Source organism: Salvelinus sp. IW2-2015, linkage group LG1, assembly GCF_002910315.2.
Source record: "Salvelinus sp. IW2-2015 linkage group LG1, ASM291031v2, whole genome shotgun sequence".
Taxonomy (NCBI): domain Eukaryota; kingdom Metazoa; phylum Chordata; class Actinopteri; order Salmoniformes; family Salmonidae; genus Salvelinus; species Salvelinus sp. IW2-2015.
This window is the reverse complement of record NC_036838.1, coordinates 46,546,695-46,567,623: the sequence shown is the minus strand read 5'-3', so window position 1 is coordinate 46,567,623 and position 20,929 is coordinate 46,546,695. Positions and strand designations below refer to the sequence as shown.

The following is a 20,929-nucleotide window of genomic DNA, read 5'->3' as shown; positions in this document are numbered from 1 at the left end:
GTTTAGCTTGTCTKGGAGCAAGACATCTGTATCCGCAACGTGGCTGGTTTTCCCTTTGTAATCCGTGATTGTCTGTAAACCTTGGAACATACGTCTCGCGTCTGAGCCRTTGAATTGCGACTCCACTTTGTCTCTGTACTGACATTCTGCCTGTTTGATTGCCTTACGAAAGGAATAACTACACTGTTTATATTTTACCATATTCCCAGTCACCTTGCTATGGTTAAATGTGGTGATTTGCGCTTTCAGTTTTGCGCAAATGCTGCGGTTTCTGGTTTGGGTTGGTTTTAATAGTCACAGTGGGAACAACATCCCCTACATACTTCCTTATGAATGCAACGTGTCAGTGTATATGTCAGTGTTACTCTCAGAGGCTACCCGGAACATAACCCAGTCCGCGTCCCAGTCCATTTTGAAGCATGGATTCCGATTGGTCAGACCAGCGTTGAATAGACCTTAGCACAGGTACTTCCTGTTTGAGTTTCTGCCTATGGGAAGGGAGGAGCAAGATGGAGTTGTGATCTGATTTACCGAAGGGAGGGCAGGGGAGGGTCTTGTAGGCATCCCGAAAGGGGGATTATCGGTGATCAAGCATTTTAATAGCGTGAGTACTACAGTCAATGTGTTGATAGAACTTCAGTCGTATTGTTAAAATCCCCAGCTACAATAAATGCACCCTCAGGATATGTAGTGTACAGTTTGCACAAAGTCCAATGTAGTTCCTTGAGGGCCATCGTGGTATCGGCTTGAGGGAGTGTATACACGGCTGTGACTATTACCGAAGAGAATTCTCTTGGGAAGTAATACGATTGGCATTTGATTGTGAGGTATTCTAGGTCGGGTGAACAAAAGGACTTGGGTTTCTGTACGTTATCATAATCACACCATGAGTAGTTAATTATGAAACATACATCACCACCTTTCCTCTTCCCGGAGAGCTCTTTATTCCTGTCTGCGCAATGTACTGAGAACCCAGCTGGCGAGAGCCTCTCTCTCCGGAGAGAGCCATGATTCTGTGAAACAGAGTATGTTACAGTCCCTGATGTCTCGCTGGAAGGAGATCCTCGCCCTGAGCTCATCTACTTTATTGTCCAGAGACTGAACATTAGCAAGTATRCTCGGAAGTGGTGGATGGTGTGCACACCTCCTGAGTCAGATTAGAAGTCCACTCCGAATCTTTCTTCTCTGAGGCGTCTTGGAGCAGCATGGGATAAGTTAAATTGCCCGGGGTGGTACAAATGAAGGATCCAATTCGGTAAAGTCGTATTCCTGGTTGTAATGCTGGTGAGTTACCGCCGCTCTGATATCCCAAAGTTATTTCCGGCTGTACGTAATAACATAAAAAACGTTCTGGACTAATAATGTCAGAAATAACACACAAAAAAAACTAAATACTGCAAAGTTGCTTAGGAGCTAGAAGCAGAGCTGCCATGTCTGTCGGCGCCATCTTGCTGGCCTGGTGCGGTGGCCTTCATTATTTCTCCCCCATCTGGCAGACATTAGGAGAGAGAGGATAGACAACTTATAATGCAAGCTATAAGATACAACAAATAATAAAAGACCACATGATGGATTTTTGTAATATTGCAAACCTGTATTTAGCACTATCTTACCTGTTCGATGTCAGATGGGTTGACGTTGCTCTCCTGGGACAGAAAACATGAGCGCTGGAACGTTTCCCAGTGGCCAAGGGCAACATCTGTCATCGGTGCCTTATAGTAGGCCTCTAGGCGCAATGTCAGCAAGGACCCGCATTTATGCCTCCACAAAGGGATTTGTGTCGTTCCCTCCCGATAGCTGAGTGCTCAACACTCTCGACGACTGAACAGTTGATCGAAGTAGGCTGTGAATTTCTTGTACCTGTAATTAGGGTAAAATATGTAATTGAACAATGTCTTGTACTATTGCATATTGCTGACAAAATAAGGGAAAATGTTTCCCCAAATAACAACATATCCCAAACAAGGACTGGGTAAATTTATATGACAAGACTAAAACTGACCAGCAAGTCTTGGTTTTATCATTAAAAAATTACTGAGAACAAAGCACAAGCTAATAGATCGCACCTCATTATACTGTTATACTACACTAAYCCGGCAACAACTGGGTTGTGTTTTGGCTGCTGATACAGGGGCTCAACCATCTCTTCCCTTGCATAAATGATGTCTTCGAAGACAGTCTACTCCACTCTCCTTGCTCCACAGTCACCTCCACACTGCCTGGACTAGGTGGAACGTGTAGAGGAGCAGTTTGGCCCCTAGAAATGCCTTTCCTAATGCTCCCCTCTCTGCCTTGCAGTCATCTGTRATGATGAGGCGAGGACCAGCCTGACCTCTTCCTCAGGACTTCCTTCAACAGTTGAAGGCCCTCAAGTTGAAGGTCCTTAAGAAAAACTTTGCAGTTCTCTGTCCATGTTCCCAGAAGAATCAGTGAAGCAGAGCTCACCACTGTGTCTGGTCTGATGGACACGCTCATCAGTGGGGAGCAGATAGCCACGAGAGGGGTTCCTCCGTAAGATTTCTCAATATTGGCGCAGACCTCATCGCACATAAGATTATACTCCTCAACCTGCCTCTAGAGCTGACAGCATATAAAAGTAGCACAACAATGTGTCCACAATTTCCTACACCTTTTCACTCCTAATACTGTAACACTTACCATGATAGAAAAGGAAATGATCATAATCATCATAACACAAGACTATCCTGAATTTAAAAAGATAACATCCAGTGGCTTTGGCCTTATACCCATTAAAGACTACTACATAGGGCCTCCCGAGTGGCGCAGCAGTCCAGGTTCAATCCTAGGCTGTGTCACAACCAGCTGTGACTGGGAGTCCCATAGGGTAGCGGCCAGGGGGGCTTTACTTGGCTCATTGCTCTATAGCGTCTCCTTGTGGTGGGCCGGGTGCCTGCAGGCTGACTTCGGTCATCAGTTGAACAGTGTTTCCACCAACACATTGGTGCAGCTGGCTTCCGGGAGTTTGCAGCAATGAGACAAAATCGCAATTGGATTTCACGTAATCGTGGAGAAAAGGGGTAAAAAATACAAACATTTGAATCTACTAACTCCTCGATCACAGCGTCATTGCATTTTGGTACACCAGAAGTACATGAATTTCCAATGGAACTTTGCGTTTACTTTGCAGCAAACTGTATGCTTATGCGTCAAGCTGTATGCTCAGATGGCTTGACAGAAATGGTAGCAGAAGGTGAATGTTGAACTTTTGTTGCATACATATCCAGATGATTCTGCATACTATTTTGTGCAATAACACTATCAGTGTGATCAAGGCGACAGCCAACTCCGTATGTTTTGCCCCATAGTAGCCCACGCGTCGGTTTTGTTGCTGAACAACCATGAGTTTGGTTGTTGATAGCACACTTTTTGACGGCATGCACCTGGCTGAGGCTCTCTGAATCTATTCAATCACTGCTCTCATGCTGTTGACCAATGACACAGACTTTTGAGGCTGGAATACGCACCTAGGATAAACAGGGTGTGGTTTCGGCTAACTTAATTTGGGAGGGAAAAGAGACRTGTTTGGATCAGCAGTAGACCATCTGTCCTGGACGTGCCAGAAGGATTATGTAGGAGTATATGAGGGGTTAGAGTGGTATATGGGAGGTGAAGGGTTACAGAGGGGTATAAGTGGGGTGTGAGCAGCTCGTCCTTGATTGCAAGGACGAGGATGAGGGGCATAGCCAGCCCACGACAACGAACCAACTGCCTGACCGACGCACACCCACTGAACTGACCGCTGCCCCACCCTGCCCTGTGCTCAGCCCCTAAGATCTTTCTACCCCTCTAAAGATCTAAGAACTTTTCCTCCCCAGATGTCAGGTCTGGTCTGAGGCTATTTCGGTCTACTGCTATTTCTAGCAGTAGACAGGGCTCAAGCACCAACAGTGTTGTGTGCCTAACCACTTCTTGATCTACAAATACACCTGCATATCAGAGAGAGRGGATACGTGTTTGTTTTAACTTAAWTTCAAGTGACTCTTTAACAGTCTATGGGTCGAGAAACACCTGCACAGGTATCAGTTTGTTTATGATGACTTTGTCCCACTGACTTTGTTATTTATATAGTCCCAGTAACTCTGTCATATCAATTGCAACACTATTGTTTCTGATCAAACATACATTCTTTCTCTGTTTGTCTTAAGTACAGAGGAAATCATTTTCTGATGAGTTTATTTACTGTATTTTTTAACTACATACTGTACATCAACATTTACATTTACAATGCCGAACTATATGCATTTTAGAGGTACAATCCCATAACACTATTGATATAACCCATAAACACAGGTATGAAGAACAAACATGTATTGGCTAAGTGTAGATATACAGGACATACCCATGATGTGTATGACAAGATGCATTTTGAACAGACTGCTGTAAAATGTAGTCTGACAAGTCTGACAGTAWAGTCAGTTAACATATTATCTCAAAGAAGCAGAATTAGAAAAGAGTGATGTCATCAGCATCTAAAAATAACAACAAYGCAAATAATGTTTCTCTTGAAAATCGACTGTTGTGCTAAAACTGATATAGGTATTTTTTGTTTGACCATTTTCTTTGCATCAGTTATTTTTCATAAAGACTAATTTTGTATATGTAATTTATATACAATAATAATACAATGTAGTTGAGAGTGTTTAGATTATGGTATTAACCTAATTGTTAATGAATTGGACAGTACAGTGCAAAAACAGCATGCCAAAATGCATCAACATGGCACCTCCACATATTTTTTTGTGATTGCAAAAAGACACAGTGGAATCACATGGATTTAAGGTGATAGGATGTTATGTGTGTTATATAAATGAATAGGACTCTCTTTGCTAAGTTTAGAGCATTTTTTTTTATATCTACCTGGATGACATTGTGACTTAAGACATAATTAATTGAAGTGTTGAGGAAGCTCCTCTGAAAAGATAGTTTACCAAGCCACCAATTACTTTACACTGAAAGACGTAAAGCTACACTAAAGCTACCCTTAAAAATACATATTTTACATAAGTAACATTACTTTAAAAAAGTAGTTCAMTACCAAACTACTTTGTGAAGAAGTATTATATGTAAATCTGAAAATGTAAATGACTGGAAATTGCAAGAAGAGATCACTTCGGGGTCATATGTTAACATAATGTGTAATTGAACCTATTAAATACCCYAAAATATATTTTAAGTGAGAATTAYGCAGGTCTGATGCAGAAAAGGAAAGGAAATGATTGCCTACTTCACCCATATTTTCATTTATTTTTGCAAAACAAGTAGTGTGTAGTTTCAGTAGTTAGTTTCACMACTACAATAAAATAAAAGATGAAGGAGAGGCAATGCAGGTTCCAATTTCATCAAGTAGAAAGGKAAGAGGTAGAAAGGATGCTGTTGTCTCTTTTCGGATGACAAGTCACCTGGTACAGAGTTACATCTAACCAAATATCTACCCCAATCTCTCATATTTTTAATAAGTGCTTGATGTATGGGTTGTGCCCAGAAGTCTGGAAAGAGTCAAAAGTTATTCCACTACCTAAGGATAAAAAAATCTGCATTCACTGRTCCTAATAGTCATCCTATAAGCTTGCTGCCTGTGTTAAGTAAATTATTGGAAAAAATTGTATCTGTACAAATCAAGGATTATTTCTCATGTAATGGTCTGATAACGGGTTTCCAGCATGCAAACAAAGAAGGGCATTCTACGAGTACGGCCTTAGCACAAATGACAGATGATTGGTTAAAACTTATTGTCAATACAGGGGCGCTGTTTTCCCTTTGGAAAAAATCGTGTCCAAATGAAACGGCCTCGTACTCTGTTCTAGATCATACAATATGCATATTATTATTACTATTGGATAGAAAACACTCTCAAGTTTCTAAAACTGTTTGAATTATATCTGTGAGTAAAACAGAACTCATTTGGCAGCAAACTTCCATACAGGAAGTGAAAAATCTGAAAACGAGGCTCTGTTTCAGGGCCTGCCTATTCAACTGGCTTTTATTTATCGATATGCATGAACTTCATACTTCTTCCACTAGATGTCAACAGGCAGTGGAAGGTGGAATGGGGTGTCTAGCTTGATCTGAGGCCGAACAAGAGCTTTTGGAGTGACAGGTCCGGTATTTTCTTTGTCTTCGACGGCGCGCGAGGGACCTCGACATTGTCTTCTGAAAAGGGTTCGGTATACACGGCGAATATCTCCGGCTCTGATTTTATTTGATACATATGATAATAACATCATAAAGTAGGTTTTTTCAACCGAGTTTTATCAGTTTATTCAACGTTTATTGGGACTTTTGGAGTTTTCCGTTCTTTGCGCCAAGAGAGGATGGGAATGTTGGCTAGCATTGTGGCGCRAATTCGACAGAAGAAATGGACATTCTAAAACCAAACAACGATTTATTCTGGAAATAGGACTCCTTGTACAAGATTCTGATGGAAGCTCAGCAAAAGTAAGACAACATTTATTATGTTATTTCGTATTTCTGTGTAATATGTTGATGTCTATTCTCCGCCGTGTTGGTGAGCACTGTCTCACAATAACCCAAGCTGTATGTTGTGGTAAAGTTATTTAAAAAAATCTAACACAGCGGTTGCATTAAGAACCAGTGTATCTTTCATTTGCCATACAACAAGTATTTTTATGTAAAGTTTATGGTGAGTTCTTTGGTCAGATTAGGTGAGTGTCCAAAATATCTCCGGAGATTCTGGTGAATCGTTGCTACGTATTCACAATGTATAACCAGGATTTGTAGCTATAAATATGCACATTTTCGAACAAAACATAAATGTATTGTATAACATGATGTTATAAGACTGTCATCTGATGAAGTTGTCCAAAGGTTAGTGATTAATTTTATATCTTTTGTTGGTTTTGTGAAAGCTACCTATGCGGTGGAAACATGGTGAAAATATGCGGTTGTGTGTTTGGCTATTGTGGTTAGCTAATAGAAATACATATTGTGTTTTCGCTGTAAAACATTTTAAAAATCGGAAATGATGGCTGGATTCACAAGATGTTTATCTTTCATTTGCTGTATTGGACTTGTGATTTCATGAAAATTATATTATATGATRTCCCTGTCCCGTTAGGCTAGGCTATGCTAGTCAGCTTTTTTGATGAGGAGGATCSCGGATCCGGGAGGGTGATGAAGTAGAGGTTAAAGATTATGGATGATAGGAAGTTAGTTGGTGCAGTGTTGCTGGGTTTCAGTGCTGCTTTTGATGTAATTGATCATGAATTGTTACTAGGACAACTCAAATGTTATGGTTTTAAGGATGCAGCTCTATCCTGGATGGTATCTATCCTGGAGAAGGCAAAAAGTGTTCATTAATGGTAGCTTTTCAAATAGTAAAGATATACATTGTGGTGTTCCTCAAGGAAGCTGCCTAGGCCCACTGCTCTATCTTTACTAACGATTTACCTTCAGTAATGAACAAATCAAGAGTGGTCATGTATGCTGATTACTTTACAATGTATAGTGCAGCATCAGAATGYAATGAGCTAACAGATGTACTGAGCAGTGAACTAAGAATGGTGTCTGAGTGGGTTGATATTAACAAATTAGTGTTGAACATTTCTAAAACTAAATGTATTGTATTTGGTTCAAGATATATGCTTGCTGATGACCCCCAATTGACTTTGTCGATGAATAGAATACATGTAGAGCAAGTGRAAAAAAAAAACGACTAAGCGTCATGTTGGACGCAGCTTTATCATGGTCAGAACACATAGATCATATTGTTATTAAGATGGGTAAGGGAATTGCTGTTACAAGAAAATGTTCAGAGTATGTAACAGCTAGCACTCTGAATCAGGTGATTCAATCCCTGGTCCTATCACACTTAGAGTACTGTCCAGTTAAATGGTCAATCCCTGGTCCTATCACAGTTAGAGTACTGTCCAGTTAAATGGTCAATCCCTGGTCCTATCACACTTAGAGTACTGTCCAGTTAAATGGTCATCTGCAACAAAGAAAGATATAAAAAATCTTCAAATGGCTCAAAACAGGGCTGSCAGATWAGCTCTTCATTGCTCTAACKGAATGAATATTATTAAAATGCATCAGAATCTCTCATGGCTTCACGTTAAAAACAAATTACTATCTAGTCTTCTGATTTTCTTTAGGAATGTTATATTTAAAAAAAAAAAACACTGTATTTTTCAGTCCAATTAGTGCATACTAGCAACACACATAACCACCAAACCAGACAGGCAAATTCAGGGCAGCTAAAACAACTCATGCCAAGGACAAATCGCCTTAAATCTACAGTTTTATATAGAGCYATAGCTGAATGGAACTTTTTACCAATCCATATTTCTCAGGCAAAAAGTAAATCCACCTACAAGAAAAAAATCTAATAACATCTAATGTGATAGACCATATGACTGGACAGAAAATAAAAAACATCAACTGAATGTTAAATGTGTTTCCTGTCAGGTATTTTAATTATCCATATTGTCTACTTGTGGAATGTTTGAAGTCTTGATTGTGGTTGTTTGTAATGTCTTGTTAATTGGTGTTGGACCCAGGAAGATTAGCTAGTGTTACGGCGTTAGCTAATGGGGATCCTAATAAAAATGACATATTACAAAATTACTACAAGTTATGAACTACTGAAAACACRATCTACATTTGAATTTAGTTAAACTACCACCAAGCTACTGCAAAATATAGTTAAATTACTAGTTAAACTACATGCGGTTCACTACTCCCCTAAACTGATTCATTATAATTTGAATGAATGATAATAAGGATAATAATGTCACGTCAGGCACATTCTTTCAGCCATAACACATGGCACTGCATTCAAGTGGAAACTATTGGCCCCTAAAAATGTAGTCACCCTTTAAAAAATGTTTAAAAACTATACATTCAGCTATGAAATATACTTCAAAATGATATTTTGTTGAATAATACTAATACTGTCTGTAACATTTCACATTCTGTCATTGTTATTACAGGTGTAAACCTATGGTGTAAAATAAGTACGTTTACATAGAGTACAGAAAATACATTGGACAAGATATGATTAAAATGGCTCTCGCTTGAAACATCATGTAATAACATTTCTGTACAAATAATTATTATATCTCACTTCAAAATATGTGAATTGAATATTACACTATATATTCCAAATATGACATGACTCTTATATGTTCTCATACAATACATAAGCTGTTCATATTAACTTGGTATTGTTTAAACAGCATCAAAAATCCTACGATATCAAAAACAAAACCCATACAAACTTGTTCTATGTACATACACATCCATGGTAGAAAAAGAGTGTCAGAAAGTAAAGATAAGTCTGTGTGAATGTACATGGCACTGGAGGCTGTCAATGGAAAAAGTTGTAAAAACACATTGTCTATGAGCTTTTAGACACAGGAGCAGAATTTGTGGCATGTTGTGGCATGCAGTATACTCATCTGAGAGGTTTTCACCTTAGAGACTCCCAAGCAGTAACCTCACACTTGGATGTTTGCCCCACACAGAGTCTGCATGATCTTCTTTCTGCCTGTAGATGGCAGCCGTGTCAAAGATGCTCTTGCACAGAGACGTGTATTCTTYCAGAGTGAGAATTGATCCAGTGCATTAAAGGGATGGATTATAAGAATGATATTCAATGTCCTTCAAGAGAGATATTAGATATTCCATTTAGGCATTGTGAGGGACAGCTATAAACCAGGACAGAGAGCGTAGGTAGGTAGTGATGCACAGCAGGGTCAGTCTGTGCAGACAGGCAGATGTTATAACACTGTGGCCTCCTCCATGGCATTGACCCACCTGTGAAACACAAGTGAACTATATGAACACCATGGACCTGTGTGTGTGTGTGTTGGTTGTGTTGTTGTGTGTGTGGTGTGTGTGGGTGTGTGTGTGTGTGTGTGTGTGTGTGTGTGTGTGTGTGTGTGTGTGTGTGTGTGTGTGTGTGTGTGTGTGTGTTTATCCTGACCTGCGGGCAGTGTGCTGGTCATCTGCTCTAAAGGTGTAGTATAGAGTCTTCTTGTGGTAGAGCTGAAACACGTTGAAGCTCTCCTCACCCTCTGGCCTCTCTGTCAGCTTCACTGTGAAACCCTGCAGGGGCAGACTCTCACATGCCACCTTGTCCTGTGTTGAGAGATAGACAGAGGGAGAGAGAGAGACGGACAGAGAGAGAGAGGGAGGGAGGGACATTCATAAGGGACAAGTCACATACTCAGCTGTATATACCAATGACATTTGTAAACATTCTGAGAAGCATGGAAACTAACTGATCAATTGTATTCATGAGTTCAGTTGTTACTGATACTGCTTATTCAAAATGGTAGCTACAAAGCTTGATACAAAAACACACAATAAACAGTACAAAAAAAAGAAAGAGAAAGAGAGCACAGGGAGACTATGTAGAAGCTTTTAAGAGAGTCAAGTATAGAATAGGCATTATGTGAGTATATTAAGGGGGTGTGTGTGTGCATGTGTCTCTGTTTGGGGCTGGTGTGGGAGACTCTGTGCCCCCTCACCTCACGTGCTGTGAAGGTGTAGAGCACCTTGTCTTTGAGGATGAACCACAGCCTCTTCCACTTCCTCTTGCTCTTCTTACGCCGTTGCAGGCTGCCACTCATGGCCGAGCCCTCAGCCCTCAATGCCACCTGTAACAAAGACCCACAGGTCAATGCCAGGAAGTTAGCAGATAAGTTAGCACATAATCTGCATCAGTGCAGAACATCATGACTACACTGATAGGTCAAAGGTCAAATGTGATGAATATTGCAGACCTGGTTGAGAGGGGRGGTGCTCTTCCTGCTTCTCCACAGGCTTGGGGGCTGTAGGCTCTGGAACACAGCTGAGAGGGGCCGACTGGCCCGGTGGGTGCAGGGGCTGGAGTTACCACACGCCCCTGAGATACTGACACCTATCTTCCTGAGCTCAGCGTAGCAGTGGTCACACACTTTGGCCATTCTGTCTTTGAGGTACTTCAGAGGATACCTGTTCCTGGAGCAGGCACGACACACAACCTGGGTTTGGAGAGAGAGAGAGAACAGGTGTGAGCGTGGAGAGAGAGGGGTGATTTGGGGAGTGTTAAAGCATAGGTAAAGAGCGACTTTCTGGTAGGATAATGTAAAACAGTGGGTTGGGCTGGGGTCAGKATGTTGTCCTGTAACAGCAGTGTGAGTGAGGGGTCCTAAAGCAGCAGTAGGAGTGAGGGACGCCTACAGTAAGATGTGCGTCTCACCTTCCCACAGGCGTTGCAGTGGTGGCGTCTCAGGGTCAAGCTGAAGTCAGAGGTACAGTTCATACACATCATCACATGAGACACGGGCACCAGCACTGGAGCTGCCTCCCCCAGTGCCATCCACAGCTTCTCACGTCCCTGCATGGGGAAACGACGTTACCACATTGTCACAACAATGTTACAAAAACGTCACCGCAACGGTACAACAACATTACACAATGTTACGACAGCGTTACGACAATGTTACAATAACATAACAACAATGTTACGATAACATTAACCTTATTTGCATGTTATACATTTCACACGTAAAATGTTATACAAGTGAGCTTCAATGGTATGTCCTGTACTGAGTCATTCAGGGGTGAACTCATTACCTCACTGCAGGGGCCACCAAATGTACACAGGCCTGCAGCATGGTCTGCTATGGCCCGACTCAGTGTGTGGAACCAGTCCTCCCTCTCTCCACAGGAGCTAGGGACACAGAAACAGATATGTGTTGAGGCTGTACACATAATTATACATATGTACATAAATACTGTATCTAACCAATGGACAAGCCTTGTACAAAGCCCCAGACAGGTGTCCTCTGCTTTGACTCACCTGGCTGACAAGGTGATGGTGACGTCAGACACCTCGATCCTCAGGGCATTGAGCACGTTGTCTATGACAGGTATACTGACCTGGGAGAACAAGACACACAGCACAGCATAGGCACATTCAGCACACACACACACACACACACACACACACACACACACACACACACACACACACACACACACACAACACACACACACCACACACACACACACACACACACACACACACACCACCACACACCCACACACACACTTGTTGACACAGCCATAGGTCAGGGGTGAAGGGTCAGGGAAGGTCATCTCTGTAGGAGGGGGAGGACTCACCTTCATCCCAGACAGATAGAGAGTGTTCTTCAGCCTGTATTTACCATCCTGCTGAGGGTAGGTGTACAGCATCATGTCATTCATCTGGTGGAGACAGAAGCAGAGGGTTAGAGGGATGGTTACAATCATAGCTTATTGTGTGCATGGAAAGCCTGACTGCCAGCCTGAAATGTATATCTCATTCAAATATCTGGCTAGTGTAACTCTGATGCCACAGGGGGGCACTATAAGCTTTTGCAATTCATGGGGAATCTCCTGAGTAGCACAAAAACAGCTTTGGATTTCCATATTATTCACACATTACCCCTCAAACCAGACATTCCCATGTAACACACAACAAAGGCTACACGATAAAAAGGCACCAAGGTTTATTTGCTCATCATACCCAATGTACTGTAATCCTCAGAACTTCAGCCTATTCTTTTAAAGGGCCTTATTTAGAGTGGGACAAAAGTGGTGACATCACTGGTAATACATCATGTTTGCTCTAAACCTGCGTGGCCCATAAGGCAGCATCCAGGAATTCTCTGCCCGTTCCCTTCCAACTCCCAGCTGCTCTGAGAGCATGCCTGGTCTGGGTGGAGGCTCTGGAACCAGCCACCACAACAACACAAGCTCAGCAGGGACAAAATAGCACGTGACCCTACAGTCCTGACTGTGACCTCTAGTGGTGCTCACACTGCAGGCCTATGCCACCCTGCCTCAGGCTCACACACTCACTCTCAGCAGCAAACTCACCACATACAGATTGCTCAAAATGACCCCAGGCAAGAGATGTGTACCAAGTACAACCTACAAACTCCATTTTGACCATGAATTAGATGCCCAACTACATCACATTCACTTTCCCAACACGTTTCTCTTCCTCTCTTCTGCTTCAAGTAGAAGAGAGGAAGACAGTGTGACAGTACATCTCTCTTCTCCATCCTCCCCTAATCCCTTCCTTCACTCATGGCTCTCTCCTCTCTAAGACTCCCCTCTGGTTACCATGACAGTGCCTTGATGGTTGTAGAGCGCTGTTCCTCAGTGTCACTAAGTGAGTGATGGCTTTCATCCTCTCTGTTTGGACTTTCCTTAAAGGCCCATATATTATACCTGCTGCCCCTCTCCAGCCATCTACTCCAGAGGAGCTACCCAGTTCCTCACACACCTCAGTCTCTCAACCATCACTCATAAACAACCCAGTTCAGAGAGACACATGGAGAGAGAGACATGAAGACACTAGGAAAGTGAAGAAGCAGAGAAAGAAAATAGCTCCTCAATGGGCCTTTCTCCCTCTCATCTCCCATCTCTCTGATTCCTATTCTCTTTCTTGAATTGTTCAGATGATTTGTGTTAAAAGCGTTATTGTCAATAGTACTGTGTGTGCATGTGTGTGTCTGTGCGTGTGTGTGTGTGTGTGTGTTTGACTGCTGAAGAAACAGCTGAATTTCACAATATATTAATGTCACATTAATAATTCATACACTTTTCTTCTGTCCCATCTACTTCCTTAAGACTGTGTTTTTATGTCTCCCCCCCATCCAACAGAGTGTCTGGCCTTCACAGCCCTGTCAGTCCCCTCTCTGTACAGGAAGCCAGCATCCAGTAACCCACACCAAACATCCTGTGAGGAAGCAGGGCCCTCGAAAACAAGCCCTGAGAGAGGGAGGTCCCTGGCTGGGTGTGGTGGGGCCCTGTAGCCTTGTCCACCTGCCTCTCAATACATTCTGCCTCTCTAGGCCTCCTCACTTTGCAACTCTCTGCCTCGCCCTGTCTCCCTCTATATCTGATTATAGATCTACATCTTTATAGATATAGATTTTATCCCTCTATATCTGATTATAGATCTGATCTATATCTACCAGCCTGGATGAGACACCACCCTTCTATGATCAGAATTACCACCATGTGTGAAACTGAAATATTAGATAGTGAAAGTTATAGTTCTAATGATACAAGAAGAGCATAGTAGTTAGACAGGTAGTAGTTACCAGAAACAGGTGTCTGGGCTGTCTGCTTTTCCTCGACACTTTCCTTAGTGTGCCTTCCTTCACAAACACCTGCAAACACACAGAGAAACAGACACGATGTTAGAGAGAGAGGGGCTGCCTATACTGTAGTATCACTGGGCTTTTAGTTTCTGTGTTGTTATCCTAGTAGGCCACGGTCTGAGATTGGTATTATTCACTGTTTATGTTATGTTTGTGGAACAGAGTAATACTGTCCAGAGATGGAGAGGAGAGAGAGGCAGACTGATCTCACCCTTCCTGGCTTGAGTAGATCTCTCTTCCCTCTGACGCTGTACTCAATGTGGACCAGCCGCAGCAAGTTCTCCTGTGTGTCAGAGAGAAAGGGAGAGAGAGAGATAAAGATAGGAGAGTGAGAGAACAAGGGATTTTCCTGTGAGACATGAGAGAAAGAGAGAAACTCTCCTTGTCTGTTTGTGAATGAGAAGGAGGGCGGCGGAAAGGGATGTGCTACCGGAAGCTGAAGGGAGTGGAGCAGATAGAGGGATCCTAAAGGGAGTGGAGCAGATAGAGGGATCCTAAAGGGAGTGGAGCAGATAGAGGGATCCTAAAGGGAGTGTGCAGTTATGGGGAGGGAAGGAGATAGAAGAGGATTCGTGGAGGAGTCAGTGTGTGTTTGAGTAAAGAGTGAGAGATAAAGAGAAGGGGAAAAAAAAGAGAGATATGAGAACGGGATAAATGTAAGGATTATGTGAGAGACGGAAGAGATGGTAAGATATGTGAGATACGGGGAGAGATGGTAAGGATTATGTGGAGACGGGAGAATTGTAGGATTATGTGAGACGGAGAGATGTAAGGATTATGTGGGAGACGGGCAGAAATGTTAAAGGAATATTGAGAGACGGAAGAGAGATGTAAGGATTATTGAGAGACAGGGAGAGAGATGGTAAAGATTATGTGAGAGATGGGAAGATGTAAGGATGATGTGAGAACGAGAGATGTAAGGATGATGTGGGAGACGGGAGAGATCGGGTAAGGATTATGTGCAGAGATGGAGAGATGGTAAGGATTATGGGAGAGATGGTAAGGATCATGTGGGAGACGCGGAGAAATGTAAGGATTATGTGAGAGACGGAGGGAGATGGTAAGCGATTATGTGAGGAGACGAGAGATCGGTAAGATTATGTGAGAGATGGGGAAGATGGTAAAGGATTATGTTGAGAGATGGGAGATGTTAAGGATATGAGAGACGGAGAGATGTTAAGGATATGTGAGAGATGGAAATGTAAGATTATGTGTGAACGGGAGGATGGTAAGGATTATGTGGTGCAGCGGGAAGATCGTAAGGAATTATGTGTGAGACGGGGAGAGATTTGGTTAAGGATGATTGAGAGACGGAGAAGATGGTAAGGATTATGTGAGAACGAGAGATGGTAAGGATTATGTGCGAAGACGGAGAGATGGTAAGGGATTATGCTAGAGTACGCGAGAGATGTAAGGGATTTGTGAGAGACGGAGAGATGGTAAAGGATTATGTGAGAGACGGAGAGATGTAAGATATGTGCGAGATGGAGAGATGGTAAGGATATGGGAGAATGGGTAAGATTATGTGGGAGACGGCGGAAAATGGTAAGATTATGTGAGAAACGGGAGAATGTAAGGATTATGTGCGAATGAGAGATGGTAAGATTATGTGGAGACGGGAGAATGGTAAGGATTATGTGAGGAGACGGGAGAGAAGGTAGGATTATCTGGGAGACGGGAGATAATGGTAGAGGATTATGTGAGAGACGGGAGAATGTAAGGATTATGTGAGATGGAGAGGATGTAAGCATTATTGAGACTAAGATGTAGGATTATGTGGGAGAGCGGAGAGATGGTAGGTCATTATGTGGAAGACGGAGAGATGGTAAGGATCTATGGTGGAGAGAACGGGAGGAGAATGGTAAGGATTATGTGAGAGACGGCAGAGATCGTAAGGATTATGTGAGAGACGGAAGATGGTAGGATATTGTGAGAGACGGAGAGATGGTAAGGATTATGTGAGAGGAATGAGAATGGTCAAGGATTATGTGAGAACGGAGATGTGAGGGAAGTGAGAACGAAATGGTAAGATTATGTGAGAGACGGAGAGATCGTAAGGATTATGTGAGAGACGGGAAGAGATGGTAAGGGATGTATGTGAGAGCATGGGGAAAGATGGTAAGATTATGTGTGAGATGGAGATGTAAGGATTATGTGTGAGACGCGGAGATGGTAAGTATGTGTGAGACGGAGAAATGGTTAAGGATTATGTGAGAGACGGAGAGATGGTAAGGATTATGTGAGAGACGGGAGAGATGTAAAAGGATTATGTGAGAGATGGGGAAGGATGGTAAGGATGATGTCAGAGGGAGAGATGGTAAGGATGATGTGGGAGACGGGAGAGATGGTAAGGATTATGTGCGAGATGAGAGATGGTAAGGATTATGGAGAGATGTAAGGATCATGTTTTTGTTGGGGGGAGACGGGAGAAATGGTAAGGATTGATGTGTAGAGACGGAAGCATGTAAGGAATCTATGTGAAGACGGGAGAGATGGTAAGGTTATTGTGAGAGATGCGGTAAGATCGTAAGATTATGTGAGAGATGGGATGGTAAGGATTATGTGAAGAGACGGAGAGATGGTAAGGATTATGTGATGAGATGGAAGATTGTAAGAATTATGTGAGACGGAGAGATGGAAGGATTATGTGGAGACGGGAGATGATGGTAAGGATTATGCGAGAGCGGAGAGATGGTAAGGATTATGTGAGAACGGAGAGATGGTAATCGATTATGTGAGAACGGGAGAAGATGTGTAAGGATTATGTGACGAGATCGGAGAAGATGGTAAGGATTGTGCGAAGACGGAGAGATGGTATAGTTATGTGGAGACGGGAGAGATGGTAAGATTATGTACGAGAGATCGGGAGAGATGGTAAAGGATTATGTGCGAGATGGAGAGAATGTAAGGGATTATGGGAGAGGAGAATGGAAGGATTATGTGGGAGACGGGAGAGATGGTACGGATTATGGGAGAGCGGGAGAGATGGTAAGGATTATGTGCGAGATGGAGAGATGGTAAGGATTATGTTGGGGAGACGGGAGAGATGGTAAGGATTATGTGGAGACGGGAAGACGGATGGTAAGGATTATGTGAGAGACTGAGAGATGGTAAGGATTATGTGAGAGAGGGGAGAGATGGTAAGGATTATGTGGAGACGGAGAGAGATGGTAAGGATTATGTGGGAGACGGGAGAGATGGTAAGGATTATGTGGAGACGAGAGATGGTAAGGATTATGTGAGAACGGAGAGATGGTAAGGGATTATGGTGAGAGACGGGAGAGATGGTAAGGATTATGTGAGAGACGGAGAGATGTAAGGATTATGTTGAGAGACGGAGATGGAAAGGATTATGTGAGAGACGGAGAGATGTAAGGATTATGTGAGAGATTGGAGAATGGTAAGGATTATGTGAGAGACGGAGAAGATGGTAAGGATTATGTGAGAGACGGAGAGTGGTAACGATTATGTGAGAGACGGACGCAGATGGTAAGGATTATGTGAGAGACGGAGAGATGATCTGTTTTAGGATGATCTGTGTGAGGGTGTGTGTGTGTTTCACAATGTATGTCTGTCTTCTCTCACACTGCACCCTTTGTTACGAGCCACCTGGGATCTTTTGATGACATCATCTATTCCTCACCCTCTCATTAAATCAATAGGCAACACAGAAGTCCAGTGAAAGTAAAGAGATAGCCGTCTCCAAGATCATTGACGTTGGTTCCACTCACAATAGTGTTGTCATCCAGAATGAAGAAGGATTTAACACATGGAAAACCTGAAATCTGAGCTGCCATGTTTACCTCTAGCAAACACTTGCGATGAAACAAATGTACACAGTAGTCTGAAATAAATACAGAAACACCATACACACTGACCTTACCCCTTGCTGTAGATTGTCATTAGCCTGGTCTGCCACCCCTGACACGATACTAAGGCAGCTGAAGCAGAGAATGGAGAGAGAAACAGAATGGGGTTAATGCACATCAATATGCTGAGAGTATACACAGCTCTGTTTGTCCCTGAACAACTATCCTCTGATATTGTATCTAACAGCGTGTGTGTGTGTGTGTGTGTGTGTGTGTGTGTGTGTGTGTGGTGTTGTGTGTGTGTTGTGTGTGTGTGCTGTGTGTGTGTGTGTGTGTTGTGTGTGTGTGTGTTTGACTGCTGACAGAAAACAACCTGAAATGTTAATGTATATTGGAGGAGAAACTACAGAGCAAGGACATACCTGTTGTATCCTCATATTCTTTAGAATCAGGGGAAAGTTGTTTAAGTAATCTAGAAAAAATGATGGCACAGACAAATTAGTCAAAAACAAAACTCGTTAATAAGGGTGTAGCAATGCCACATACTGAAACACTATTCAAGGTGGACGAGCCATGATAGGGTATGCACATTAAAGTTAGTATTACAATAATTGCAATAGTATATCATCGTAGTGAGTGTAGGGTACCTGTGAGCAGCATGCGGTACTGGAGACTCTCACAATGACCTGCAGCAGCTGATGCCGCAGTGGGACCTGAGGTCCATCTGGGCCCTGCTTCTGAACACAAAACACCATTGTCAGTTAATACATGCTCGCCATTCTTAACTGTGAACTATACACACACGCATTGCGCAGAGACTAAAACCACAACCTCACACAAGCAACATAGATAATACAATGCACACACTACTCTACCTAAGTGACCTCGGTTCAAATGTCATAGATGAAAAAGGGAATTCTTATATAACCTTGCCAGAACGTTTGACCACCAACCTGACCTCTAACCGACCCTATTCTTCTGCCCTATGGAATTACTTAAGGAGAAGGGAGAAAAAGAACAATAAGAGAAAGATTTTTTTTAAATCCATCAGGGATAATTGTGTCTGACAGATCTGTATATCCCAGTCCCAGAGGACTATAATACAAGGGCCAGAGCAGTGCACTCCTAGAAAAAAGGGTTCCAAAACGATTTATTCGGTTGTCCCCATAGGAGTACCCTTTTTGGTTCCAGTACAAAGAACCCTTTAAGTTCCAGCTAGAACTCCTTTGGGTTCCACGTAGAAATCCTTTGTGTAAAGGGTTCTAACCTGGAACCAAAAAGGGATCTTCAAAGGGTTATTGTATGGGGACAGCTGAATAACCTTTTCAGGTTCTAGATAGCACCTTTTTTCTAAGAAGTGTGGAGCATAGCAGGTACCACACATCACAGCTGAATGAGGATCCTCCTAATCCAATAGAGCCCCATTCCTCATTAGAGAGGGAGAGAGAGAGAACACCCGGACTGAGACAACTGTCCTTAATTTACACTGGGTGACTGTGGAACACACACATGACGCAAGACTCCGCCATACCTATCACGCACATACACCGGGCTGGTGAGATAATATTGCTTACCTGTAAAGGGGAGAAATTAGGAGCCAACACACACCTTTGCCTTCATTATCAGAGATGGAGCCTTGAAGAGCCAGAGCAACAATTTGGAAGCAGGATTCTAGTGTCAAACCCCCCCCTTCTAATCAGCTAAATTCTCTTTCTCTCTGTTTCACTCTCCCTCTCTTTATTCCACTCCCTCTCTCTCTAAAGGCCCTTTCCAGGATTATCTCTACCAACATAGCGGCCTGCTTAAGACTGATGGTCTGGATTTGGTAGGGCTCCAGTCCTCTCTGTCATAATAACCAACAGAGGACATGGAAATCAGATTATATCCCAGAGAAATAGAACTGGAGTCAATGTAAGCAACCTAATCTATGATCCTTTAACTGTTAGCTCTGAGGGTATTGTCAAGCAAATAATCATATGCAATATAAATTGAATGTCACTGTTTGCACTGAAACTGTCTGCCTTAGGAAAAGAAGCCCACTGTGGGCAGCCCACTCAGTACCATTGGCTTAAATGACACTGACATATCTACCCCGATCAGCCTCTCAGAATAGCACAAAAACAAGCAAAGCGACCCATAACCCATATTAACATATGTAGCGTGAGGAACAAAGTTTCAAAGAAATTGACAAATTCTTTACTGACATCAGAAAATATCATATTTTGGCCCATCTGGAACACATTTAGACCATTCCTTTGATGATGCAGTAGTATCTATACATGTACATGGTTATAGAGCATACAGGAAAGATATACATGGAAACGGAGGAGGTGTTCCAACAGTATGTATGTCAGTGGTCAGATTCCTGTTAGGCTGAGAGAGGATCTCATGGTCAGATGATATAGAAGTAATATGGCTACAGGTTTATCTGCCTCACCTAAAGCCTTTTCTCATAGGAAGTTGCTATAGACCACTGAGTGCTAAAAGTCAGTATTTGGACTATATGTGTGAAATGCTAGATAATGTATGTGATATCATTCAGAGAGGTATCTTTTCTGGATGCCCTAAATATTGACTGGGTGTCATCAAGCTATCCACTAAAAAAATAAGCTTTTAAGCTATAACTGATGCCTGCAATCTGGTTCAGGTTATCAGTCAACCTACCAGGGTATTTCCAAACAGAACAGGAGCTAAATCATCCCACGTGTATTGATCACATCTCTACAATGCTGCGAAATCTGCTCTAAAAGCATTATATCCAAATCATCAATGTAGGGATCCTAATATAAATATCTAGAAAAACAACGTTCCAACAGACTGGACCTAAAATTGGAAATGTGATCATACATGAGGTTTGCAATAATACTATGTCAACTGAACGGCAGCACTTGAAGCATTAATTGAAACTACTTCTTCTGTTACATCTCTCTCTTTGGT

General features: G+C 42.5%; 1 protein-coding gene across 4 annotated transcripts in view; it reads right to left on the bottom strand.

Annotated features, from left to right (window-relative positions):
• Positions 1 to 1,619: 1,619 nt before the first annotated feature.
• Positions 1,620 to 20,929, bottom strand: part of LOC111976876 (FYVE, RhoGEF and PH domain-containing protein 5-like) — a 75,943-nt gene continuing 56,633 nt past the window's right edge. For 2 of the 4 annotated variants that reach the window (XM_070445223.1, XM_070445230.1), the window contains exons 11-21: positions 18,067 to 18,114; positions 14,395 to 14,466; positions 14,124 to 14,192; positions 12,151 to 12,234; positions 11,828 to 11,907; positions 11,602 to 11,698; positions 11,225 to 11,362; positions 10,767 to 11,006; positions 10,512 to 10,640; positions 9,965 to 10,119; positions 7,701 to 9,795 (exon numbers count right to left, since the gene is read on the bottom strand). In XM_070445223.1, the coding sequence (XP_070301324.1) occupies positions 9,759 to 9,795; positions 9,965 to 10,119; positions 10,512 to 10,640; positions 10,767 to 11,006; positions 11,225 to 11,362; positions 11,602 to 11,698; positions 11,828 to 11,907; positions 12,151 to 12,234; positions 14,124 to 14,192; positions 14,395 to 14,466; positions 18,067 to 18,114 (1,149 nt within the window). In that variant the 3' untranslated portion in view covers positions 7,701 to 9,758. Of the gene's footprint in view, positions 1,861 to 7,700; positions 9,796 to 9,964; positions 10,120 to 10,511; positions 10,641 to 10,766; positions 11,007 to 11,224; positions 11,363 to 11,601; positions 11,699 to 11,827; positions 11,908 to 12,150; positions 12,235 to 14,123; positions 14,193 to 14,394; positions 14,467 to 18,066; positions 18,115 to 20,929 lie in introns of those variants that run through there. The other 2 variants (XR_011480432.1, XM_070445228.1) reach the window with 2 other exon arrangements.